Source organism: Geotrypetes seraphini, chromosome 11 (assembly GCF_902459505.1).
Source record: "Geotrypetes seraphini chromosome 11, aGeoSer1.1, whole genome shotgun sequence".
In the NCBI taxonomy this organism is placed as follows: Eukaryota; Metazoa; Chordata; class Amphibia; order Gymnophiona; family Dermophiidae; genus Geotrypetes; species Geotrypetes seraphini.
In genome coordinates, this window is record NC_047094.1 from 114,579,899 (window position 1) to 114,607,729 (window position 27,831).

Sequence of the window (27,831 nt, forward strand, 5' to 3'; positions counted from 1 at the left end):
TAAAAGGACTATGAGGAGAAAATAGTGCAAGAGGCCAAAAATTTCAAGCCCATCTTTAGATACGTAAAAGGAAAAAAACCTGCAAAAGAGGCGGTGGGACCGCTGGATGACCAGGGAAGAAAAGGGTACATCAAGGAAGACAAACAAATTGCAGACAGACTAAATTCCTTCTTTGCGTCTGTCTTTACGAAGGAGGACACCACAACAATACCAGAAGCAGTGAAAGTGTTCAAAGGAGTAATAGAGGACAGCCTCACCACAGTAGAAGTGGACTTGGACCAGATCGACAATCTTAAAAGCAACAAATCCCCTGGACCTGATGGAATTCACCTGAGAGTCTTAAAAGAACTGAAGGTTGAAATCGGAGAGCTTTTGCAAAAACTTGCCAACCTGTCAATTAGAACTGGACAGATACCGGACGATTGGAAGATAGTGAACGTCACGCCAATTTTCAAAAATAGGATCAAGAGGAGAACCAGGCAACTACAGACCTGTGAGTCTTATGTCTGTCCCTGGAAAGATGGTTGAAGCACTGATTAAAGATAGCATAGTCCGGCACTTGGATACACACGACCTGATAAGAGCCAGTCAACATGGCTTCAGGAAAGGGAAATCATGTTTTGACGAATTTGCTTCAATTTTTTGAGACCGTGAACAAACAAATTGATAGTGGAGAACTGGTGGACATAATATACTTAGACTTCCAGAAAGTGTTCGACAAGGTTCCACATGAAAGACTTCTCAGGAGACTACAAAGCCATGGAATAGAGGGAGATATACTAAGATGGATAGGCAAATGGCTGGAGAACAGAAAGCAAAGAGTAGGCATAAATGGGAAGTTCTCAGACTGGAAGAAGGTGACTAGTGGCATGCCCCAGGGCTTGGTACTTGGGCCCATCTTATTTAATATTTTCATCAATGACCTAGAAGAAGGAACATCCAGTGAGATCAAGTTTGCAGACAACACAAAGTTATGCCGGGCAATCAGATCGCAGAAGGATAGCGAGGAACTCCAGAGTGATTTGTCAGTTAGAGAAATGGGCAGAGAAATGGCAGATGAAGTTTAATGTGGAAAAGTGCAAAGTAATGCATTTAGGCATTAAGAACAAGGAACACGAGTATAGAATGTCAGGTGCAACTCTGGGTAAGAGTGAACAAGAAAAGGACCTAGGTGTACTGATAGACAGGACTCTGAAACCATCGGCACAATGAGCGGCAGCGGCAAAGAAAGCAAATAGAATGTTAGGCATGATATAGAAAGGAATCACGAGTAGATCGGAAAAAGTTATAATGCCACTTTATAGAGCAATGGTCAGACCACTCTTGGAATACTGTGTCCAACATTGGTCTCCCAACCTAAAGAAGGATATAAAACTGCTGGAGAGGGTGCAGAGACGAGCAACGAAGCTAATAAAAGATATGGAGAACTTGGAATACGAGGAATGACTTATGAGACTGGGATTGTTCTCCCTTAAGAAAAGGAGACTGCGAGGGGATATGATCGAGACTTTCAAAATACTGAAAGGAATCGACAAAATAGAGCAGGAAAAAAAAATGATTTACAATGTCCAATGTGACACGGACAAGAGGACATGGACTGAAGCTAAGGGGGGACAAGTCCAGGATAAATATCAGGAAGTTCTGCTTCATGCAACGAGTGGTGGACAACTGGAATGCTCTCCCAGAGGAGGTTATGGCGGAATCCACCTTTCTAGGATTTAAAAGTAAACTAGATGCACATCTCCTCACGAGAGGCATAGAGTGATATGGGTGACTAAAATTACGCCAGGTGTACACCTGGCTGGGCCTCCGCGTGTGTGGATCATTGGACTTGATGTACCGAAGGTCTGATCCGGAGATGGCAGTTCTTATGTCCCAGCACCTGGCCAAGGAGGAAGGAAACAGCACTGAAAGCCAAACGTGCTAAGAAAGCTGCTGGAGAGAAAGCAGGAGCAGGTAGAAGTGCCTGATATTGAAATGAAGGAACTGGATTCAGAAAAGGCTGTTTGTGACCCACAAGGGGAAGGAATGGACTGGCAGGGATCCAAGAGGAAAAAGAACAAGGAACTGGTGTGGCTCACTGTAGAGGTGAAGGAAGCGATGAGAGACAAGAAAACTTTGTTTAAGGAATGGAAAAGGTCAAAAACGAACAAAAACTGGAATAAGCACAAACAGCATCAACGCAAGTGCCATAAGGTGGAAAAATGGGCCAAAAGAGACTATGAGGAAAAAATAGCCAAGGAGGCGAAAAACTTCAAGTCATTCTTTCGATATATTAAGGCGAAACGACCCAAGAAGGAAGCGGTGGGACCGTTGGATGACCATGGAATAAAGGGAGTGCTAAAGGAGGAAAAAGCAATCGCTGACAAACTGAATAAAGTTTTTGCGTTTGTATTTACCAAAGAGGATATACACAGAATACCAGAACCCATCAGACTATATGCTGGAAACGAACACAGGAAACTGACAGGGTTGAGTCAGTCTAGAAGAGGTATGCAGGCAGATCGATAAGCTCAAGAGCGATAAATCCCTGGGACCGGATGGCATCTATCCGAGGGTCATCAAGGAACTGAAAGGGACCATAGCTGAACTGCTTCAGAAGCAATTAGGATTGAATGTGTAGGATTGATCTGTACTAGTCTGGCTTGTTTAGTTTTACAATGGTTCTAAATGTACTGCTCACTACAGTATGTAAGATGCTGCCTTTTCCTAGGTATTCATGTGTGACATGTGGACTGTTACTAAAAATCATGTTTTTCATACAGATGGGGGGGTGTCAAAAAATGATGGGCCCCGGGTGTCACATATGCTAGGTATGCCACTGCTCAGCGGTTAAAAGTAGCCCTTGCAAAGGCAGACAGCACTACATTAAGATCCCAGACTGGGAATGGATACTTAACGGGCAACAAGACCCGAAGATATTTTGCAAAACCAAGTAACAGCTGGATACAATCCTGGGATATAGAACCGGAGAGACTGGCCATCGAGACCCACAGAGACACCATCATGAAGCCTTTATCCAGACACGCTTGGAGAAAATAAGGACCCACGACACCTGACTTGAATATGGGTCCACCTGTTATTGGGCACTCCAGCACCCTAAAGGTCTTCTACGCCGTAGCATAAGCTGACTCCTAGGGACTTGGTAGACCTAAGAAGCTTTAGCTATGACAAGCTCCGAATTGCCTTGATGTTTTTTGTTTTTTTTTTTGGGGGGGGGTTTAAGCCGCGCGCTCTTGCAGCTAAGCTGTACGAGCAAAACGACTCAGATCCTTCATGGCAACTGGGACTGGGAGAGGTCAGGAAAGACACTCAGCTGCATCAGATCTGTGAACCCCAGCCTTTCATGCAAATTGGGCGCCACCAGAATGACACGGCTGGGGGTGAGTTGCAATCCTCCGAAGGACCCGGCCGAACAGCGGCCAAGGCGAAAAAAATGGAACAGATTGCACAACCCAAGAAGACCCCCAAGGCCATTCAGCCGCTAAGATGCATAGCAGGAGGAACAGAAAAGCACTCAACAGCCGGACCACTGGAGAAGAGAAGACTGAGAGAGGATCTGATAGAGACTTTTAAAATACTAAAAGGAATCGATAAAATGGAGCAAGCTCCCAGTAGGGGGAAAGGATGGTGAGCAAGTAACAACGTTATTTACATTGTCAAATGTGACTCGGACAAGAGGTCATGGACTGAAGCTGAGAGGGGACACGGCCAGGACAAATGTCAGAAAGTTCTGCTTCACACAGCGAGTGGTGAATGCCTGGAATTCTCTCCCGGAAGAGGTGGTGGAGGAAACCACCATTCTAGAATTTAAGGAAAAATTGGACACACATCTTCTTGCAGGACACATTGAGGGATACGAGTGACTAAGGTATTCGGCGGGGTACGCCTGGCTGAGCCTCCACGTGTGCGGATCACTGGACTAGATGGACCCCAGGTCTGATCCGGTGCAGGCATTTCTTATGTTCTTAGTAAAATACAGCCAATGCCAACTGCTAGGGAGACACCTAATATTATTCTGTGACGAATGCACTTTCTTCAACTTAATGTCACAGCTCTATTTCACGTCCTTCAATCATTTAAAAGTGAAGTGTACCACTTATTGACCAATAATTCAGAGTTCAAACACGCCGAGGAGTAACAATGGGACCATCAAAAGTCTACCGTAAAATACAGACCAGCAAAATCTCATATATTCTGAGAAGGTATCTGGACCCTGGGGCAGAGAGTCATCCTTAGAAGAAACATTGAAACATGATGGCAGATAAAGGCCAAATGGCCTATCTAATCTGCCCATCCGCAGTAACCATTATCTCTTTCTCGCTCCAAGAGATCCCACGTGCCTATTCCAGGCCCTCTTGAATTCAGACAAAGTTTCTATCTTCACCACCTCTTCTGGGAGACTGATATACCAACCTTTCTGTAAAAAAGTATTTCCTTAGATTACTCCGGAACCTATCACCACTTAACTTCATCCTATGCTCTCTCATTGCAGAGTTTCCTTTCAAATGAAAGAGACTCGAATCATGTGCATTTACATTACGTAGGTATTTAAACGTCTATCATATCTCCCCTCTCCCGCCTTTCCTCCAAAGTATACAGATTGAGATCTTTAAGTCTGTCTCCATATGCCTTATGATGAAGACCCCATACCATTTTAGTAGCTTTCCTCTGGACCGACTCCATCTTTTTTATATCTTTTTGAATGTGCGGCCTCTAGAATTGTACACAATATTCTAAATGAGGTTTCACCAAAGATTTATACTTGCACTTCTTAGGTTGCGGAAAGTCCGTCTCTTGGTGGACAGACAAACCCGCTGAACCAAGCCCCGAAAATAATGTGGCCTCCCCAACAGGCTAGCTCAGTGTGTAATCACCTGCTTCTGTGAAGGGGAGGCTGAACCAGTAGTTATTGTCCCACCTCCGGACCGCGCCACGTGGTGCAAAACACTCTAATGCAGCAATTTTTAGGATTCCATTCCAGCAGTTTTGCTGACAAAATTTCAAATTTTAAAGAAGCAGGGAAAAGTTAAAAATTCAAAATGGCTGACGGACCCAAATTTGCACCAAAAACACTCTAAAAACGACATTTCTCAAACTTTCAAAATTACAAAAAGTAACGTATTTCACATGGGGGAACATAGAGGAACACTAGGAAATCTTCAAAACCCCTCAAAATTAACTTTTAAAAGATCTATTTTGGAGCCTGTCAGCTCCTCTTTGTTCTCACAGTTACCAGACACAGAGACCCTGCATCTGCTCCTAGTGTTTTCAATGGCTGATTTAGAATTAATTGCCACACTGCTGGAAATTCATCCTTCAAGCTGATCTTCGGGCTGCTAGTCAAACTCTTCTGACTAAGCCTCCACCCCTGCGGACCACCGGATGCACATCTGGATGGGCTTAACAGGGAGTGAGACTAGGTCAGGGACGGCCCTGAGCTCCAAGGAAGATTAAGCAGACTGGCTAACAGGTACCCTGAAGGGATCGGCTTGTCAGCTACAGACCGAAGTCTGAATTCTTGAGCAGGCAGAGCTTCAAATCCGGTGACGGGATAATCGCGCGCCAGTAGCCAGTGCACCAACAATCCAGCGCCGACAATTTGGTGCAAGACAGAAGTGCGCGGGGGAAAAAATAATTTTTAAAGAGCTATGACTGGGGGCAACCCCCCCACTTTATTGGTTAGTGTTCGCGCTGCCGTTGTGGAGGGGTGAAACCCCCCACATTATAGAGAAAATGGAACTTTTTCCGAAAAAGTTCAGTTTTCGCTATAATGGAGGTTTCCAACCCCCAGAACTCTCCTCCAACAGCAGCGCGAACACTAACCAATAAAGTGGGGGGGGTTGCCACCTCAAACCCCCCCCCCGTCGGAGCTCTTTATAAATTACTTTTTCCCCCGTGTGCTTCTGTCTTGCGCCGAATTGTCGGCGCTGGATTGTCAGCGCACTGGCGTCTTGTGCGCCACTGACTATGAACCTCAAATCCACTTTAAATGCAAAAATACCCGCAAAAGGGACGAAACTACGTTGAATTAAAATAAAATGTGGAAAGCAGAATCTACACAGTTACAGCCATGCTTGCAACAAGAAAAGACTGCTACAGGGCGCTAAACTAGCCTGTGAAGTACATTAGAGGCAGAATGAAAAACCTGAAATGGATTTCTTCTACAGACCATGCAAGTAGTGGGAAATGAACCTATGGTCTAGAGAATGTCTCACCTATTGCACTGGAATTTTTGTTAAACTGTACTTTAATTCAGTAGGTTATAGGTAGCAAGCGTATTATATTAACCTAATGGTCGCATTTTGAATATTTGCAAACTTTTAACGTAAAACTTGGCAAGCTATACTTTACAATTGTTGGGGGAACTAGTTGGACTCCTGGATGACTAGGGGGTAAAAGGAACTGCTCAGGGAGGATAAGTTAAATAGCAGAAAAAACAAAGAAATTATTTACTTCAGTCTTTAGGCATTTCTGGGGACATAGTTTGGATGGAGAGGAGGCAGAGCTGCCATGTAAGTACTGTAAGTGAGTCTTATGGAGTGAATAGTTTTTTTAACCCCCCTTCCCGGTACCTTTTCTAATTCTTGTGGTCCAGCGCTGTATCGGCAGGAGTGTTCCACGCTCCTGCCCTCCCTCGCTGGATGGCTGCCTCCTCATGCGGCAGAGCGGCGCACAAGGCAAGCGAAAGCTTTTCGTGCTTCTACCTGGCAACGCGCTATTCCCTGAATGGCTGTCATCAGTTCTCGCAGGGGGGGGGCTATCTTTAAAGATAGATAGGTACACCATTTCCAAGTTAGGAAAGAAAAAAAAAATCCTATCTATTCAAACATAGATGAGACACATTCTCAGAGGAGGAAGCCAAGAGTGACCATCATTTGCAGGCCGTTGTCTACACACCAGCATTGATGACAGGTTCCCTTCTAAAGCCTCAAAAACAGTTTTAAACTAAAAGAGTGATAGTCAAGAGAATGAAGGGTGTGATTAGAAGATGTAGGGAATGGTCGGTCTAGATAGATATGATGTTTTGCCAATATGAACAGCCTTGTGGGTCAAACATAAGATCTTGCATTGGATCCAAAAGTGTACTGGAAGCCAGTGATGTCCTTGCTTAGTAGTCAGTGCAGTGAACTTTAAATAACATGACCAAGGTACAAGTACACCACTAGACCTGCTGGGGGGGGAGACTGGCTGCCTGCCTACCTACCTACCACTAGATCTGCCCTATACCCTGTCCCAGCCTACCACTAGACTACCAGAGGGGGGACAGGGTACACCATTTGGTTCAGAATTTTTTTTGGGGGGGGAGGGTTTCCTCCCCTAAATCTAGGGTGCATCTTAAGGTCAGGTGCATCTTATAGAGCAAAAAAATAGGGTAATTAAAAAAAATTATGTAGGTACATACATAGGGGCTGATATTCAAACACCAATGCGCCTCCTTCAGTAGTAGTGTTACATGGCCAAATTTCTTAGAAGTAATCTTAGGAAATGCCTCTTTACAGAAAGGGTAGTGGATGCATGGCATGAATGCTCAGTGGAAGTGATGGAGACAAACACTGTATCTGAATTCAACAAACATGGGACAAGCACATAGAAGTTCTAAAGAAGAGAAAGGATAGTAAACTATATGGATGGACATATGGTCTTTATCTGCTGTCATTTCCTGCATTTCTATGGGAATAAAATGAACCAGCAGGGTGTTCAAGCTGAGTTTCCTTATAATTCAAAGATTACTTGGATGACAGCATTTTTCTCATTTACTGTACTTTAGGAGATGGCAATAATGTACAGCATGTTGACTTATGTTTTGTTAATAGGTTTTTAAATTCTACCTTTACTTATTCAGTTCAAGGTCAGATTACATTACAAGAGATTGGGTCGGTTACCAAGGACAGCTTGATATGGACATTTAATAGAGTTGCTAGTATAGGTAGATCAGTACAGTGTATGAGATGAAACTGTTATTCATGACCAGGCTACTTCCTTTTATTCATTCAATTTTCTATACTGTTCTCCCATGGTTTACATTAATTTATTCAGGTACTCAAGCATTTTTCCCTGTCTGTTCTGGTGGGTACACAAGTTATCTAATGTACCTGAGGTAATGGGGGATTGAGTGACTTGCCCAGGGTCACAAGGAGCAACTTGGGTTTGAACCCACAACCTCAGGGTGCTGAGGCTGGAGCTTTAACCACTGTGCCACACTCTCCCCTTCTGATAGCAAACTCAGTTCAGCTATATACCTTCATTGGGCAGGTCTTTTTATCAGTGCTTCTAAGAGCTGCTGCTTCAAAGCAATATGCCACACGTTTGTCTGAAGGCCAGTAGACAGGTGCTAATGTTCTCATAAACTCCTCCAGGCTTATTACCCGATGATATTCCAAGAGGGACTCCAATCTGAAGTACTCTTCATAAGAAACATGCAACTAATATAGAAAGAAAAAAAATCAGCTTCATCAGTATCATAACCAATCCTATTCATCAGTACAGTTAAAAGTATTTTATCAGCTTTTTTTAAATTATGATTAATCAGTTTGTTCCCAGAAAATGTTCACACAACATAACACTTTCACCAAATATGGTGCAATAAATGGAAACTTCACTGGAATCTAACAATCACAAACCAATTCAACTTAGCCTGCACAAGTTAGTTTAAATGCAAAAAAAGGAGGAAAAAGCTCAATTGTAGGTTCCCTTCTAACGAGCTTTGGTGGGAAAAGCTCAATTACAGGTTTCCTTCTAAAGACAGTTTAGATCTTAAAAGAACAAACTTTATTTAGCTAGTCTCCATAGTTTTTGGCAGGCAGGCATTCAGAGCAGGGTCTGTCTTAGTCTCCATTCCCTCCCGCTCTCCCCTCTCCTGCCCACCCCTAGCTCATTTCTATACTTATAGTCTTAATTTATTGTCAATTATTCTAATTGGGACAACAGGAGAACTATTTATATTTCATTACCAGTAAAGAATAAAACAATAAATTAGTATACAATATAAACCTAAGACTATCTAAAAAGCACAGTTACTTACCGTAACAGGTGTTATCCAGGGACAGCAGGCAAGATATTCTCACATGTGGGTGACATCCCCGATGGAGCCCCAGCACGGACACTTTAAAAGTGCATCACCACTTTAAAACTTTCAGAAAGTTCGGGTTAGCCAGCACTGCACATGCCTTCCAGCCCGACGTAGGTGCATAGTCCCTCAGTTTAGCAAGCCAGCTAAGAAGCCAACCCAGGGAGGTGGGTTGTGAGAATATCTGCCTGCTGTCCATGGATAACACTTTTTTTTTTTTTTTAACTTTATTTTTTATTGAATTTAACATACTTTACAAGTATAACTACTTGGTTTAGAAATACAGAATCATGTTCCAAAAGAAAAACATCATTAAACATTACAATATTTAAAATAAATATATATATGAAATTTAACTCTTCCTTAGACCTCAATTAGGAGGAGGAAAAAGAAAACTTGAGAGAGTCCAAAGGAGAGCAACGAAAATGGTAAAAGGGCTGAACACTGCCCATACGCCAAGAGGTTGGATAGGCTGGGGCTCTTCTCTCTGGAGAAGAGGAGGCTCAGGGGAGATATGATAGAGACCTTCAAGATCATGAGGGGCATAGAGAGGGTGGATAGGGACAGATTCTTCAGACTGAAATGGACAGCGAATACGAGGGGGCATTCGGAGAAACTGAAGGGAGATAGGTTCAAAACAAATGCAAGGAAGTTTTTTTTCACCCAAAGGGTCGTGGACACTTGGAATGCGCTACCGGAGGAAGTGATCAGGCAGAGTACGGTACAGGGATTCAAACAGGGATTGGACGGATTCCTGAGGGATAAAGGGATCGTGGGATACTGAGGGAGAAGCTGGGATGTAACACAAGTATAGAAAGCTAACCAAGTAATGAGTATAGAAACCAAACCAGGTCGTGCATGTGCAAGACCGGAAGGTTAGGACTTCGATAGGAAGACAGGACTTAAATGAGAAACCAAGGTGGCAAGGGAGCCTCTTCTGGTGATAGACAGGTCGTGACCAGTTTGGGCCGCCGCGGGAGTGGACTGCTGGGCAGGATGGACCTATGGTCTGACCCGGCGGAGGCACTGCTTATGTTCTTATGTTCTTATATTATAGGGAGTAATATTACAATAATACAACAAAAAAGTAAAGGCTTAAACGCTACAACCCGGCATTTCCTTTAAGCTACGTTCCCTCCACTAGATAAACCTTTGAGATCTAAAAAGGAGCGTAGATGATCTGGTGTAAAGTATACATATTTCAGACCCCTAAACTTAATAACACATTTGCATGGATAAGCTAGCAAAAAAGTAGCACCGAGCTTCCTTGTCTCTTCTCTCATGCCCAAAAACATTTTCCGTCTTTCCTGGGTTATTCTAGTTACATCATGATATAACCATAAACGTTGACCACAAAAAAGTGATCCAGACTTCTTAAAGAATAACCTCATAACTGCATTAAGATCTTGTTCAAAGATAAAGTTAACAATTAAAGTTCCTCTTTCTTTAACTTCCATAGATGATTCCTCTAATATTGCCATAAGATTTTGCAAGTCTTTATCAGAGACCAAGTTCTCACCCTTAAGTATATCAGAATTTCTTTTCGAAGTAGGTAAAAAGTATACTTTATTTAGGGGCGGAATCTGATCTTGCGGAAAATTCAAGCATTCTGTCAGAAATTTTTTTATAAATCTCAATGGGTGATATTGCCGAAATCCTTGGGCAATTTAAGATTCTCAAGTTCAATCTTCTGTTAAAGTTCTCAATCATTTCTATTTTACGGGCAGTAGAATTTTGTTCTTTAACAATAGTGGTAATTTAATTTTTCAATGAAGCTGACTCAGTTTGTATTTTGTCCATGCACTCTTGCTTGACTTTTACCAGACTATCAGAAAAGTTATCCATTTTCTTAACCATTACCTCAATATCTGAGGCAGTCTTCTCCACCTTCACATCCAGTCTCGATAGCCTCTAGAAGTGTCTCTAGTGTCACTGCTGGGGTGCTTGTTGGTGCTCCTTCTCCTTCAGCAACCCTTCCACCCAGCGTTCCAGCTAGGGCAGTAGCTCCTACCATTGCCTGCTCCGGGGTCTCCAGCTCCTCTCCCTCGGGGCCAAGCTCAACACTCTGCGCCTCTGCTGGACATGAAGGCGCAGAGAGATGCGGTGGAGACAGTGATGTCATCAAGTCCAGAGACCCGAGTGCTCCCTCACTCAGGTCCGATGCGGAACTCTCCCGCCGCGGGGATATCCGGGCGTCGGCTGGGCTCAGCGGCTGTAGAAACCGCTGAATCGTCTGTTGGGCAGGAGACGATGTGAGCAGCGGTAATTGACCCGCTCTCACACTCCCCTTCCTCTTCGTATGAGGCATTCCGATAATGTAAGAATCTGGTTTGAAATAAAGAAAAAAAACGCTGAGCCTGCCGAGCACAGCTAAATAGCGTCCGCCATCTTGGATTCCTCCTTGCGTCCCATGGATAACACTTATTAACGATAAGTAACTATGCTTTATCTCAGGTCACATGTGGGTGACCTCCAAGCTAACCAGAATGGGATGGTGGGAGTGTTGGTCTTTAGGAAAATCAATTTTGTAATACTGACTGGCCGAAGTGCCCATCCTGTCTGGAGAAAGTCTCCCAACAGTAATGTGAGATAAATGTATGAACCGAGGACCAGGTGGCAACTTTACATATTTCCACAATAGGAGACGAAAGGTTGTGGAGAAGATCTGTGCGGCTTTGCTCTGTCGAGATAGTAGGCCAAAGATCACTTGCAATCCAGAGTATGAAGAGCTGCCTCTCCATAGTGAGTGAGGCTTGGGAAAGACTACTGGAAGCACAATCAATTGATTGAGATGAAATTCAGTGACTACTTTTGGCAGAAACTTTGCATGTGTGCGAAGAAGTACTTTATCATGGTGGAAAACTGTAAAGGGTGGGTCTGCCACTAATGCTTGAAGTTCACTGACTCTCCTTTCAGAAGTGAGTGAAATGAGAAAAACCACTTTCCAGGTAAGATACTCGAGATAAATCGTGGACATTGGTTCAAATGGAGGCTTCATTAATCTGGAAAGAACAACATTAAGGTTCCAGACTACTAGAGGAGGTTTGAGAGGTGGTTTCACATTAAAAAGAACTTTCATGAATCTGGAGACCAGAGGATGAGCAGTGAGAGATTTACCCTGCACTGGTTGGTGAAAAGCAGTAATAGCGCTGAGATGGACTCTGATAGATGTAGACTTGAGCCCAGACTCAGACAAATGAAGATGATACTCCAGCACCAGAGAAACTGAAATGGATTGTGGATAATAGTGATGGAGAAGATACCAGAAGGAGAAACGAGTCCACTTCTGCTAATAACATTGTTGAGTGGCTGGTTTCCTGGAAGTTTCAAGAATAAGTCTCACTGGTTGAGAGAGGCGGAGTTCAGCTGTGGTCAACCCGAGAGATACCAAGCTGTCATGTGTAGGGACTGAAGGTTGGGATGTAACAGTGCCCCTTGACTCTGTGTAAGAAGAGATGGAAATATCAGAAGAGGTACTGACTCTCTGGCACTTAGTTGAAGTAGAAGGGAGAACCAAGGTTGCCTGGGCCACCGAGGAGCTATGAGAATCATGGTGGCCAACTCCTGCTTGACTTTGAAAAGAGTCTTCAGAATGAGAGGCGCAGGTGGACACACATAGAGAAACATGCGTATCCATCCAGCAGAAAAGTATCTGCCTCCAGACGGTGAGGAGAGTAGAGTCTGGAGCACAACTGGGGCAACTTGTTGTTGTGGGGAGACGCAAACAAGTCCACTTGAGGAGTGCCCCATTGAGCAAAGATGGGATGGAGAGCTGTAGAACTGAACGTCCATTCGTGAGGTTGAAGAATTATGCTGAGCTTGTCTGCCAAGCAATTCTGTTCCCCCTAAATGTAGACTGTTTTGAGGTAGATATTGCGAGCAGTTGCCCAAAGCCAAATCTTTTGAGCTTCCTGACAAAGAAGGAGAGATCCTGATATAACACATCGCTGCCTGATTGTCTGTGTGGACTAATAGGACTTGATGGTGGAGAAGATGTTGAAAAGGGGAGGGGCCAACGGCGATTGGCGATCACTGCGAGGAGAGCAGGGCAGCTGCAGGAGAGTCAGGAGGCGATAGCTGCTTAAGGAGAGTCGGGAGGCAGAGGAGAGTCAGGAGGCAGAGGAGAGAAGTGAAGGGGAGAAGGCAGGAGATAGTGAGGGTAGCGGCGATCCGCGAAAAAGGGCACGTCGTGGGGCCAAACCAAAATGGCCTCAGCTGGAGGATGACTTGAAGCAGTGGATTCTGGGGAGAAGGGAGAAAAATCAATCAATCTCTACTGTTGCAATTCAGATGAAGGCAAAACTACTTGCCAATGGAAGAGGAATACCCGACTTCAAAGCTGGCTTCACATGGATCTCGAAATTTATGAAAAGGAACGGACTATCGGTTTGAATGAGAACAACTGTTGGCCAGCGACTTCTGGATGACTGATTGATTTCCGTGGCTTTGTCGCCAAAGAAATTTCTGAATTTGGCATCACTGCAAAGGAGGTCATCAACATGGATGAAATTCCAATGGCATTCGACATTCCAGCGACAAGAACCGTAGCCCCCACAGGTACTAAATCTGTTGCCATCACCACAACTGGGCATGAAAGAGCGTGTTTTACAGTAGTTATTGGTTGCTCAGCTAGCGGGGTTAAGTTAAAGCCCATGGTCATTTTCAAAAGGGTCACTTTGCCCCGTGAAAAACTGCCCACCAGTGTGGTTGTGCACTGCAACAAGAAGGGATGGATGGACTGCGACGGTAATGAGATTGTGGGTAGGTAAATGCTTTAGGGCAAGACAGGGTGGATTTTTTTCAAAAAAATCCTTGTTAATTTCTGATGCCATGGCTGCCCACAAAGAAAAAAATGTTCAGGCCTACATTAATTCTACTGGTGCCCACATCGCTGTGATACCTGGAGGCCTGACGTGTAAGCTGCAGCCACTAGATATCGCAGTGAATCATCCATTCAAGACTTTTGTTAGAAGGGAGTGGGTGGAGTGGATGCAGAGCGGCACGCACGAGTACACACCCACGGGGCGGCTGAAGAGGGCAACTTTCACAGAAGTCTGCAAGTGGGTGGCTTCAGCATGGGATAAAATAACACCAGATACTATTTGAAACGGATTTAGAAAAGCGGGCATTGTTTATGAAACCAATGACACTAATCATGCAGCGGAAGGAGGTAACGACACGGATATCAGCGATGATGATGACGACGATATCACTTCGGAAATAAACGAGGATCGTCTGCAGGCCATGCTGACTTTATTTAATGACGATGATAAATATTTGGATTTTGATGGATTCAAAGATTCAGATGACTGTGATGATGATGACTACAACTTTAATTAACTATTTACATTATTTTGTCCTCGAAACTTCATTTGATCTAGATTAAATTTTATAGTTTATGAGAATGAACATGTGATTTCTGTTCTTGTTGCTGAATTCATACTCACTAACTCGAGAGCTCTTTCATATACATATTCTTTGTTCCAACATGGCGTCTCATTTCCACGACAACGATGACATAACAAAAAAGTACGATACAATTCCAGTCAAAAAATCAGATCACGGCTTCTTCTAAAGCTATGATGGCCTGGATCACTCCTATGCACTTAATTAAAATTAAGTAGCCACCGGAAAAATATATTTTTCCTCCATTTTATATCTACTCATAGAACGTGTCCTTGTAAAAATTTCAATAGGTGGCATCAGTCATAGACGGCGACGGGTCTATATTGTTGAGGCGGCAATCTGGGTCGAGGGGTCCAGGAAGCGCCCTTAGCTCCACCGGCGGGGACTGGGGAGGGCCGGAATTATGTATTTTGGGCCCGACCGGAGGGGGAAGAGAATCCGACAACCTGATGACTGAGGAGTAGGGGGAATCTGACGATTGGGGCAGCAGAATTAAAATTTTGCAGTTAATTAAAAAACTAAAAGTCAGGCAGCATTTAACATTACCCATACAGCAGGGGTGGCATTATCGGAGCGGCAAATGCCGTCTCTGACGTATGAGTGTCGCCGAATGTGGTATCAGCAATGTAAAAAAAATTACGCGCATGGTAAAATCGTGTATAGCGCGAATATTACGTGTATATGAATAAAATCATGTATACGAATATTACGCGCATGGTAAAATCGTGTATAGCGCGCGTTATATGCGTAAAAATACGGTATATGCTTTGAGAGACGAGCCCTCGCCTGATACCACTAGAAAACAAAAGAACACTGAGGAGTACAAAAACGTAGTGCGACCCGTGGCATAACAGAAATAGGAGAAGCCCTGTTGCTCAAAAGAACCATCATGTCTCTGGTAGGAAAGGATTGAAAAAAGAAACAACTGCTGACCCTGACGGATGAGAGAGAAAGCAATCTTAAAGAAGAAACACTCACATAAGAGTGGTGTCAAGGAATACCCCAATGAAACACAGACATGAATTTGGGTATGTAAACTCAAAAGCTAAAGAAAATGAAATAGTTTGAGAAAGTGTTTGAACCATTTCCCAAGAAAAATCAGCTGGGGAAAAAACCAGAGGTGTAAAACAGGAAAAAAGTAGAAGGTCCTGTAATCGAATAGATGTGGCCAGCACAATCAGACAGTTCCTGAAGAATCTGGGAGCAAATACCAATCGAAAGGAAAAAACCTATACCGGTAAGGAAAATGGCTGAGTAAAACTGAAAAGCATAGCCTAAAAGCCGTATGAATGGGAGCATGGCAGCTACCTTGAAAACCAGGAAGCAGAGCCATGTCTGAATAAGGCGAAAATTAGTCCTGAAGAACTTCTGGACTAGAAAAAAAAGAGATCTGAGATCCAAAAAAACACAGTCTTCCAGTGTACTTGAAAATCAATAAAGAGAAGGGATGAGAATTCCTAACTCCACTAATCGAAGAGAACCTTCAAGGACAATCAGCAGGAGAAACAAGGAAGGACTGCACAAGATCCCATGGAGACTCTCTTGGAGAAACAGAGTCTGAGAGCAGGGTGAAAACATTAAATGTATAAAACCTGCCATATGAAGAAAACTCAGAGAACTAAGGCTCTTAGTAGTACATGAAGAACTGAAAAAACAGCCTCCGTGAAGGTGAAGACTGCTACTCAGATGGGATCAGAGAATCTCACCTGGTACTTTGTGTGGAGGAAATATGTCCCAGCACAGTCCTGGGAACACCAAAAAATGTTCCCCAAATCAGACATATGCATTAACCTGTCTTGTTGAGTGATGATAAAGCAATGTTACTTACCGTAACAGTTGTTATCCAGGAACAGCAGGCAGCTATTTTCACTAGTGGGTGACGTCATCCAACGGAGCCCCGATGCGGACATCTCACAAGCATACTTGCTTGTAGAAACTTTTAGAAGTTTCGAGTTGCCCACACCGCGCATGCGCGAGTGCCTTTCCGTCCGGCGCGTCTCCTCAGTTCAGATAGCTAGCAGAGAAGCCAACCCAGGGGAGGTGGGTGGGACATGAGAATAGCTGCCTGCTGTCCCTGGATAACAACTGTTACGGTAAGTAACATTGCTTTATCCCAGGACAAGCAGGCAGGTATTCTCACTAGTGGGTGACCTCCAAGCTAACCACAATGGGATGGTGGGAGAGTTGGCAACTTAGGAGAATAAATTTTGTAACACTGTTTGGCCAAACTGTCCATCCCGTCTGGAGATGGTATCCAGACAATAGTGTGAGGTGAAGGTATGAACCGAGGACCAAGTGGCAGCTTTACAAATCTCCTCAATCGGTGTCGATCTGAGGAAAGCTACAGAGGCTGCCATTGCTCTGACCTTATGGGCTGTGATTTTACTGTGAAGGGGTAATCCAGCCTGGGCATAGCAGAAAGAAATACAAGCCGCCATCCAGTTGGAGATGGTGCGCTTAGAGATAGGGCGTCCCAACTTGTTCATATCAAAGGAGATGAAAAGTTGAGGAGCAGTTCTTTGTGGCTTGGTGCGTTCCAGATAGAAAGTCAAAGCACGCTTACAGTCCAGAGTATGAAGAGCTGATTCTTCAGGGTGAGAATGAGGCTTTGGAAAAAACACAGGAAGAACAATGGATTGATTCAGATGAAATTCCGAGACCACCTTGGGGAGGAATTTGGGATGAGTGCGAAGGACCACCTTGTCATGATGAAACACTGTAAAGGGCGGATCCGCAACCAATGCTTGAAGCTCACTCACTCGATGAGCAGAAGTGAGGCCATGAGAAACACCACTTTCCAAGTGAGATATTTCAGAGGAGCCTTGTTAAGAGTTTCAAATGGAGGCATCATAAGCTGGGAAAGAACAACACTAAGGTCCCAAACCACTGGAGGTGGTTTGAGGGGAGGATTGACATGGAAAAGTCCTTTCATGAATCTGGAAACCACAGGATGCGCAGAAAGAGGTTTCCCTGAAGAGGCTGATGGAAAGCAGCAATTACACTAAGATGGACTCTGATCGATGTAGACTTGAGGCCAGAATGAGACAGGTGCAAAAGGTAGTCTAAAACAGAGGACAAGGAGGCATGTTGAGGTTCCTTGTGATGAGAAAAATACTAAATAGAGAATCTAGTCCATTTCTGGGAATAGCATTGTCTAGTAGCAGGCTTCCTGGAAGCTTCCAAAACATCCCGCACAGATGGTAAAAACTGAAGGGGAGTTACGCTGAGAGGAACCAAGCTGTCAGGTGTAGCGACTGCAGGTTGGGATGAAGCAGAGATCCCTGATGCTGCGTAAGCAGAGATGGAAACACTGGCAGAAGGAAAGGCTCCCTGCTGCTGAGTTGCAGAAGAAGGGAGTAACAAGGTTGCTTGGGCCACCGAGGAGCAATCAGAATCATGGTGGCCCGGTCGGACTTGAGCTTGACCAGAGTCTTTTGAATGAGAGGAAATGGAGGAAACGCATACAGAAAGAGATTTCCCCAGTCCAGAAGAAAAGCATCTGCCTCGAGATGATGAGGAGTGTAGATCCTGGAGCAGAACTGAGGCAGTTTGTAGTTGTGGGGAGCTGCAAAGAGGTCTATCTGCGGCGTTCCCCACAAGGAGAAAATGTGATGAAGGGGCGTGGAATGGAGAGTCCATTTGTGAGGCTGCAGAAGACGACTCAAGTTGTCCGCCAAGGCATTGTCCGCCCCCTGAATGTAGACAGCTTTGAGGAAGGTGTTGTGGCGAATCGCCCAATCCCAAACTTTCAGAGCTTCCTGACAGAGGGAGGCCGATCCCGTGCCTCCCTGTTTGTTGACATAATACATGGCGACCTGATTGTCTGTGCGAATGAGGACCACCATGTCGTGAAGCAGATGCTGAAAAGCAGTGAGAGCATTGAAAATCGCCCTGAGTTCCAGTAGATTGATATGGCACAGACGATCCACACTCGTCCAATAGCCCTGGGTGCGGAGACCGTCCAGATGAGCCCTCCAAATATAGTTCAAGGAGTCGGTCATGAGGACCTTCTGATGGGGAGGCATGTGAAACAACAAACTTCTGGAGAGATTGGAAGAGAGCATCCACCAGCGAAGCGACTGTAGCAGAGCAGGAGTGACCTGAATGTGTCGAATCAGAGGGTCGGAGATCTGCGACCATTGAGACGCCAGGGTCCACTGAGGAATCTACAGGTGAAGTCTGGCAAAAGGAGTCACGTGAACTGTAGAGGCCATGTGGCCCAGAAGCACCATCATGTGTCTCGCCGAGATGGACGGGCAAGAGGAGACCGAGTGACAAAGATGAAGAAGAGCCGCCAGGCGTTGAGGAGGAAGGAATGCTCTAAGCTGAATAGTATCCAGAACAGCTCCGATGAAGGGAAGAGTCTGGGAAGGTTGTAGATGGTATTTGGGAAAGTTGATCTCGAATCCCAGACTCTGCAGGAACCAGATCGTCCTCTGGGTTGCCTGGACGACACCCTGAGACGTGGAATCCTTGATGAGCCAGTCGTCGAGGTAGGGAAACACCTGAAGACCATGGTTCTCGAGTGCTGCGGCCACCACAACCAGGCACTTGGTGAAGACTCTGGGTGACGAAGCTAGGCCGAAAAGGAGCATTCTGTATTGAAGATGAAGATGTCCCACCCGAAATCTGAGGTATTGACGGGAGGCCGGATGGATGGGAATATGAGTGTAGGCCTCCTTGAGATCCAGAGAGCATAACCAATCGTTCTGCTCGAGGAGGGGATAGAGAGAAGCCAGGGTCAACATGCGAAACTTCTCCCTGACCAGAAACTTGTTGAGCACCCTGAGATCTAAAATAGGACGCAGGTCGCCCGTCTTCTTCGGAACAAGAAAGTACCGGGAGTAAAATCCCTTGTTCTGTTGGTCCACAGGGACCGGCTCAAAGCCTGAGCTTCCTGAAGAAGAAGGGCAGTCTGGGTTAAATTGGAAGGATACTCTCTTGGAGGATGTTCCGGAGGAACTTGATGGAACTGAAGAGAGTATCCCTCTCTTACGATGGAAAGGACCCAGAGGTCGGTGGTAATAGTCATCCATCGATGGTAAAAATGATGGAGACGACCTCCGATGGGAAAAAACGGGGAGGGCAGAACGATGGAAGTTATGATCCCTACGAGACAGTCAAGAAGGCTGAGGCTTTTGTTGGGGCTTCTGTTGGTGCTGCCGATGGTGGGCGCCTGCTTCGGCGGGTAGTGCCTCTGATAGATCATAGGTGGGCGAGATGGACGAGCAATAGCAGGCTTGGGCTTCTGGCGGAGAATAGATTGAAAAGACTTTTCATGTTTCGACAGCTTCTCCGTCGCCGCCTCGATGGACTCGTCAAAAAGGTCTGCTCCCACACAGGGAATGTTCGTCAGTCTGTTATGGAGATTCGGGTCCATATCAATGGTCCGGAGCCATGCCAGGCGTCTCATGGCCACTGAACAAGCTGCAGCTCTGGCCGAGAGTTCAAAAGCGTCGTAAGACGATTGCATCATCTGCAGGCAGAGTTGGGACAACGACTCGAAGCGAGCCTGAGAGTCTAGATATGGCAAAAACCTTTGTAGAATGGAGAGAAAAAACTCAAAGTAGGTTGCAAAATGAAAACTATAATTCAGGACTCGAGAAGCCATCATCGAGTTCTGGTAGATGCGCCTGCCAAATCTGTCCATGGTTTTACCCTCCGGGCCAGGAGGAGTGGAGGCATATACCTGGGAGGGCTGAGACTGCTTCAAGGAGGACTCAACCAAGAGGGACTGGTGAGAGAGCTGCGCTCCGTCGAAGCCCTTATGGTGCACCGTGCGGTACCTGGCATCCAACTTCCCTGGGACAGCGGGGATGGAGTAAGGAGTCTTGAAACATCTCATGAAAGTCTGGTCCAGAAGCTTATAGAGAGGTAGACGGAGAGACTCAGCAGGAGGTTGGAGAAGATGCATCGTCTCCAAATACTCCTTAGAAAACTTGGAACCCGAATCCAGGGTGATATCCAGATCCAGCGCCATCTGCCGCAGGAAGGATGAGAAAGATAACTGGTCAGCCAGGGCCGGGCCTCGAGACGGGCTCGAAGAAGTCGAGGCGGCCTGATCCGCTGAGGCCGAGGACCGGCAGGGAGAGAATGATCCCACGATGTCCTTGAGTTCCGGCATAGGAGGAGGAGGCGAGTAATCCGGTGAAAACTCCCTAAAGGGCTGCTTACGACGAGGCGAGGCATGCCTCGAAGAATGTCTCGATGAATGTCTCGAGCGATGACCCGAACTGTGTCTAGAAGCAGGCCTCGAGTGTCGAGGCGAGCGAAGCCCAGACGAGGCAGCCATCGAGTAGATGGGGCTGGAGGCTGTGGATCGAAGCAGCGGAGGCTGAGACGAAGCCCCTCGAGGCACTTCCCAAGGCTCGAGGCTCGGCATCGAGGAGGAAGGTTCCGCTCCAAGCAAGATGGAGGATTCAGCGCCATGCATTGAGTGTATCGGTTCCAAAGGTGGCATGGCAAAGACTCTGCTCCTTGCGAGGCATTCCCCGAAGCCAGACCAGACACTCGCCAAGACTCTGCTCCCAGCAGCGAGAGTGTGCGTCGAGGAGGCACCGGAGGCGGCTCGACCTCCTGGATTTGGGAGAGAAGCGTCGGCCCAATCTTAGTAAAGAGCTCGACAAATCGCTTTTCCATCATGGTATGGAACGAAGCCAGCAAAGAGGGATCCGCATCTGCAATGGGACCTCCAGCACGGACATCGCTAACTCGGCCGCCAGGGGGTTTTGGGCTTAGAAGCCTTGGGCACCTTGAGCACCACTGGAGGAATGGGAGGCTGCGTTACCTGACCTGAGGAGACAGCGGAAGGCACCGCAGCAGGCGTCGGAGTCGAAGCCGGCACGAATGAGGCAGGCTTGAGCAGACTCGAGGCCAAAGAGGCTGAAGTGGAAGTCGAAGGCATGGCGCTCTGTGATGAGGGCAGCTCCGGGGACGCCTCCATGCTGAACAGCGACTCCCACAAAATGCAGCGACGCTTAAAAGCATGTGCAGTAAGTGTGGAGCAAGGCCGGCACGATTTCGGGAGATATTGAGGCCCGAGACACTGAAGACAGCATCGATGAGGGTCCGTCAACGAAATCGCGCGCTGGCACTTGACACACTTTTTAAAACTGGTGACAGGCCGAAAAGTTCCGCCGTAAGATCGAAGCCACGCGGCCTGTTCGGTCGAACGATCAAAAGAAATTTTTTTTTTTTTTTGGAAAAACAAGAAAATGCAACGTGAACCAACGATAATGAGCAAAGAAAACTCAAAACCATGGACACAGAAGGCACAAGTGAAGGGACTTCGCGCAGAGAGTCGAAGACGGACTTCTCAGCTCCGCGGAAGAGTAAAAACTGAGGAGACGCGCCCGGTGCATCGAGCGGGAAGGCACTCGCGCATGCGCGGTGTGGGCAACTCGAAACTTCTACAAGCAAGTATGCTTATGAGATGTCCGCATCGGGGCTCCGTTGGATGACATCACCCACTAGTGAGAATACCTGCCTGCTTGTCCTGGGATAAAAACAGATTCTCAATTGCAGCCCAGATTTGTAAAAACCAGATCTGCAAGAACAGGTACTGAAAACATAGACATTGTACGTGTAAGCAGAGAAATTGAAAAGCGGCTACATGGAATGTGTGAACAAATGTATGCCAAGGAAAATCATTCAGGCAGTACAGGAATCTAGTAAGCCCATTTGGCTAACCGGTCCCTAGCCTTGTCTACTCTGCCCAGAAAGACAGAGGCCTACACACTCGCCGGTAGAAAGAACTAGAGAGTTGCGCGGGGACAGAAATCCCACCCATCCCCGCCAGGTTCCTCTCCGTCCCCACCCATCCCCGTCAGGATCCTCTCCGTCCCCACCCATCCCCACAAGGAATTACCTCCATCCCCGTCCGTCCCCATAAAAAGCAGCAATTACTTCTGACAGGATCATCAATTCCACAGTTTCTTTTGTGTTTGCGCTGCTGTTTTCCTTGTGGAATCTCTTTGGTGGAACCCTTTTTTTGTTTCCTGTTCAGGTAATTAACTTATAAACCCCCTCTTTTACTAAGGCTGATGTGTCCATTATATTATATGGATGAACCTTCTTTCAAAGCCTTCCATTCCCGTGGGAGTCCCGTTGGCTAGAGGGGGTCCCTGTGGGAGTCCCGTGAGCCAGAGGGGGGTCCCCGTGGGTTAGGGCGGGATTCCCGCGGGACCCGCGGGATTCCTGCGATCCCCGTTCCCGTGCAGACCTCTAGAAAGAACTCCACCAGGAGGGAAACAATGACACATGCTGACTGTTTTGAAAGGCGTGTCAAAAAGTTCCTGTAGATATCATGGAAGCAAGCAAACCTTAAGTAGATAATTACAAATCAAGGAAAAGAAAATCCTTAGGGAAGGAAATGACTGTACAGAGTCAACTTCCAAAGGAATGCTTTTACAGACAGTTCCCTAACGGATCTGTAAAAACCTTATGTTGTTCTTTTTTGTTTATTTGTTTTTTGAACCCCACAGAAGGGAAAAAAAGAACATGTCATGAAGAAGCACCCACCGGTTCAGAGAGATATGGGGTGTAGTTCCAAAAGACACCCCTATCCTCTCAGTCAATCTCAATACAGTCAGGAAGTCAATGTTTGCTTGTTTGTTTATTTTTTGAACCCCACGGAAGGGAAAAAAAGAACATGTCATGAAGAAGCACCCACCGGTTCAGAGAGATATGGGGTGTAGTTCCAAAAGACACCCCTATCCTCTCAGTCAATCTCAATACAGTCAGGAAGTCGATGTCGAAGGCCGAATACAGCTTAATGACTGCAAAGCCTTCCCATACACCGACACCGATAACTGCAATGACAACTGGCGTCGCATCATAGGAGTCGTCAAAATTAGAGGAGACTCCTGTGAAAATGCTACCGGTATAAAAAACTCAACAATATCAGCACCAGAAGAGACGGTGTCGACATGGCTGACGACCTGAACAACTGGAAACACAGTTGAACATGTCGATGTCGACAAAGAAGCTCCGACATATCGATATGGGTGTTGATATGGATGTCGACATGGATCATAGATGTCGACATTGACCATAAACATCGACATCGACACAGGTCGACAGGTACAGTGAAACATGCCGATACCGACAGAAGTCGTAGACATGAAAAACACTGCTGAAAAGAAAGCACAGGTATCAATGGATGCAGCGCCGGTACCATCGTGCTACACTCCAGAGATGAAAATGGCAGTATCAAGGCACACATCACTAAAGGAGCAGGAAGAAAAATGACACCGGTACCCTTGGTCCATGACCAGTACCATTGGTGTCGCTCCGGAGTAGAAAGAAAAGAACACCGGTACACTTGGCCCATGACCGGTACCATCAGTGTCGCTCCACGCTTCCAAGATGAGCATGCCTGTATCAAGGCAGTCATCGACATCGAAGCAGAGCCAGAGATGGGGCTGAAAAGAGGTCGGCAGGACTTGACTCACTGCTACAATGACCAAGGTCAGCAGGATTAGACTCACTGCTACAATGACCTGAAGCCCAAGGAAGAAAGGAGCACCAACTTACCAAGAGTAGGATCGGGCCCGTCAAAGTCGGTGCGGACTGACGGAACGGTGCTGGAAGTACGCTGGGCGATCACTGATGTCGGCTGGTGCTGGATTCTTGGCGGCGCCGACAGAAAACTGCTTCTGAAGATTCCACATGAAAATGCGCTGAAGAGGAAAAAACAAGGAAAGAAAAAAAAATCGGCAAGGCCGAGATCCCGATATCACTAAAATTACAGAAGGATGTTGGTGAAGACAGGTTCCACAACAAAACAACCGTGTGGAGGAAAATTGAGCAGGAAAAACCTGCACAGAACAAGAACTATAAAGTGGGAAGAAAACAATATGGTGATCCATAAAGCCCCACCAAGCCAAACTGACAACGGTAAAGAAAAAAAAACTATAAAAGTTTAGTTGGTATATAATTTTTTTTTTTTTTTATTAACGATAAAAGAAAAGAAGAAACTGACTAAAAAGTCAGAAAACTGTGAGAACGGGAAGGCAGCGAAAAGAAAACATTTTTCAACAGCTGTTGAAATGCGACTTCTTAGCTCCGCGGAAACTAAGAAACTGAGGGACCGCGCGCCTACGTTGGGCGGGAAGGCACTCGCGCATGCGCGGTGCAGGCTAGCCAGAACTTTCTAAGTTCTTAGAGTGCAATTACATTACATTACATTAGTGATTTTTATTCCGCTTGTACCTTGCGGTTCAAAGCGGATTACATAAGAAGAGAGCTGGACATTTCCAGGAGGGTACATGACATTGGAGAATACAGATTGAGGGTATAGACTTAATAACAGAATGAGTGTGTAGACATAATAACATTGGAAGATAAATCAGGTTACATTACATTACATATCAAATAGTCTGTTTCCATACGTTGGTAGGTGATCGGTTTCGGTAGGATGAATTAGGTTCCAGGTATTTTTTTTTTTTTTAAATATTTTTGGTCGATTGAGGTATGGTGCCAGGGAGTGAGCAAAACCTGGTCGGTGTAAGTGGAAGAGGAGAGGGAGATTAGGTAGATTGTATATACTTTTTGAATAGCAGCATTTTGATTTCTTTACGGAATGCTTTGAAGTCAGATGTTGAGGTTAACAATCTGGTGATGGAGGGTTCGAGTTTTGCTGCATGCGTTGCTATGAGGTTATCATAAAGCTTTTTACGATGAGTGTCATTGAGTGGTGGGTATGAGAATGGTGTCAGTGTTCTTCTTATTCTGGGTGAAAGGTTACGATTTAGGCGATCGTTTAGATAGGCAGGTGCAGTACCGTTGAATACTTTGAAGATTAGACAATATAGTTTGAATTGAATTCTGGCTCTAATCGGTAGCCAATGTGAATCTAGGTAGGCGTTGGTGATGTGGTCATATTTTCCGAGGGAGTAGATTAGTCTGAGAGCTGTGTTCTGAACGGTCTGTAGTTTTTTGATCATGTTTGTAGGGCATGGTAGATATAGGATATTGCAGTAGTCCACAAGGCCTAGTACTAGGGATTGTACAATGATCCTGTAGTGTTCTTTGTCAAAGAATTTCCTTATTTTTCTTAAGTTGCACATTGTGAAGAATGCTTTTTGGGTAGTTTTATTGATTTGAGTCTGCATAGTGCAGCATCTGTCTATCAGCACTCCCAGGATTTTGAGGGAGGTTTGGATTGGGTATTTGATTGCTTTAATTTCCAGGTCTGTTATGGATGGGTTTTTGTCCGTTTCAAGCATTAAGAATTTGGTTTTGTCCGAGTTTAGTTTTAATTTGTGGTTTGTCATCCATTTTTCTACTTCGTCCAGTATTGTTTCCAGGTGTCCTGTTGAGGTGTGGTCTTGGGTTTCGAAGGGGAGGAGAATAGTTATGTCGTCTGCGTAGCTGAATGATGTTACATTTAGGTTGTCTAGAGTGGTACCAAGGGAGATGTAGAGATTGAATAGAATGGGTGAAAGTGGAGATCCCTGCGGGACTCCGCATGGATTTGACCATGGGTTAGATTTCGTATCGTTTATCTTAACTCTGTACGTTCTTGTTTTAAGGAATCCTTGGAACCAGTTGTAAACCACCCCTGAGATCCCTATTGCATCAAGTATCTGGAGTAGTATGGTATGATCATCTAGATTGAAGGCGGCGGAAAGATCTAGTTGGATAATTAGGATCCTGTGTCCTTTACTGAGGTATTGTCGGGCTATGTCCAGTAGTGTTGCTAGTAGTGTTTCCGTGCTGTGGTAAGATCTAAATCCTGATTGAGATGAGTGAAGTATATTGTGGTCAGCTAGGTAGTTGGTGAGGTATTGAGCCACAAGTCCTTCAATCAGCTTGACATATAATGGGATCGAAGCGATAGATCTATAGTTGGTAGGTGTGTCTACAGGACCTTTTTGGTCTTTCAGTAAGGGTGTGATTATGATCTCTCCAAGATCTTGTGGGAATTGGCCATCTATGAGAGTGCTTTGTATCCACTGCGTGAAGCTGGTTTTGAATTTAGGGGAGGCATTTGTGAGTAGATACGATGGGCAGTAGTTCAAGTCGCATGAGGTGTGGCTGTATTTTTTATATAGTCGGTTCAAATCAGGCCATTGTAGAGTTGGGAAGGTGGTCCATGTTCTGTCTGCAGTTATGGCTTCTTCCGTTGTGGGTGTTGTTATTAACTCGTCGAGTGTGGTAGTTAAGTTGTTGAAGGTAGTTCTGATTTTGATGATCTTGAGTTTGAAATGGTCCGCTAATTGGGAAGCTGTTGGTGTTTTATTGCCTTGAGTGGCAAAGAATGGGTTTGTGTCCGTAAGTTTTTTTTACTAAGTTGAAGAGTGTTTTTGTGTTGGAGTTGTTTGTGTCAATTAGTTTAGTGTAGTATGTTTTGCGCTTTTCCTTAAGTTTGATGTTATATAGTTTGATTTGGGTTCTCCAAGCGGATTTGATTTGGTCATTTCTCTTTTTTCTCCAAGATCTTTCAAGTTGTCTGCAATGCCTTTTTAGTAGGTGGAGTTCGGAGTCGAACCACTTGTCTGAGGGTCTGCAGGTTCTGTGTTTGGTTTTTTCTGGGGCTAGCTCGTTCAAGATTGTTTCACTTAGGGTGCGCCAGTGTTTTACAAAGTCTGTAGGGTCAGTGGGGTCGATTGCAGGGTCCACTTTGTCCCAGAATGTGGCTGGTTCAATTTTCTGTCTAGATTTGAAGGTTGTTTTTTGGGGCATAGATTTTATGTTATTTTGAGGCCAGTTGATTGTAAAGGTGTATTTGTGGTGGTCTGACCAAAGAGAGGGATGCCAGGTACCATTGGTGATGTGAATATTTGGGGCGTGAATGCTGCTATATCAAGTTGGTGGCCTTTTTCATGCGTGGGTTCCGGATTGAGGATCTGGTAGGATAGGGCGTCGAGGTATGAGAGTATTTCGTTTGCTTGTTTGGATGTGTGGTCTTCGAGGTGGAGATTGATGTCTCCTAGGAGCAAGTTGTATGTGGAGGTTAGAGAGTTCTGGAATAAGAATTCTTCGAGATCAAGTTTTGAGGTGTTCCATTTTCCTGGAGTGATGTAGCATAGCAGACAGTTCAAGGTGCCTGTGAGTGTGTTGTCGGAGAGTTGGCATGCAAGAAGGTCTAAGTGAGGGGTTGATTGTTTGTGTAGCACTTTTAGGTTGAGATTGTTTTTTACTAGAATCGCTAGTCCTCCCCCTCGTTTGTTTTCTCGACATACCATCTCTAATTTGTAACCTTTGGGGCAGAATTCGGTTATGCATGGGTCCGAGTTGGATGTTAGCCAGGTTTCGGCTAGGAAGAGACAGCTTAGTTGTTCTTTGATTATCCAGTCTTTGATTAGATTTGCTTTTGGGCTTATTGATCTTATATTCATGTAGGCACAGGC

General features: G+C 45.4%; 1 protein-coding gene across 3 annotated transcripts in view; it reads right to left on the reverse strand.

The window, feature by feature from the left end:
* POFUT1 (protein O-fucosyltransferase 1) overlaps positions 1 to 27,831 on the reverse strand; it is a 92,027-nt gene that overhangs the window by 42,236 nt on the left and 21,960 nt on the right. For all 3 annotated transcript variants that reach the window (XM_033962793.1, XM_033962795.1, XM_033962794.1), the window contains exon 3: positions 8,244 to 8,426. In XM_033962793.1, coding sequence (XP_033818684.1) covers positions 8,244 to 8,426 — 183 coding nt within the window. The remainder of the gene's footprint in view (positions 1 to 8,243; positions 8,427 to 27,831) is intronic.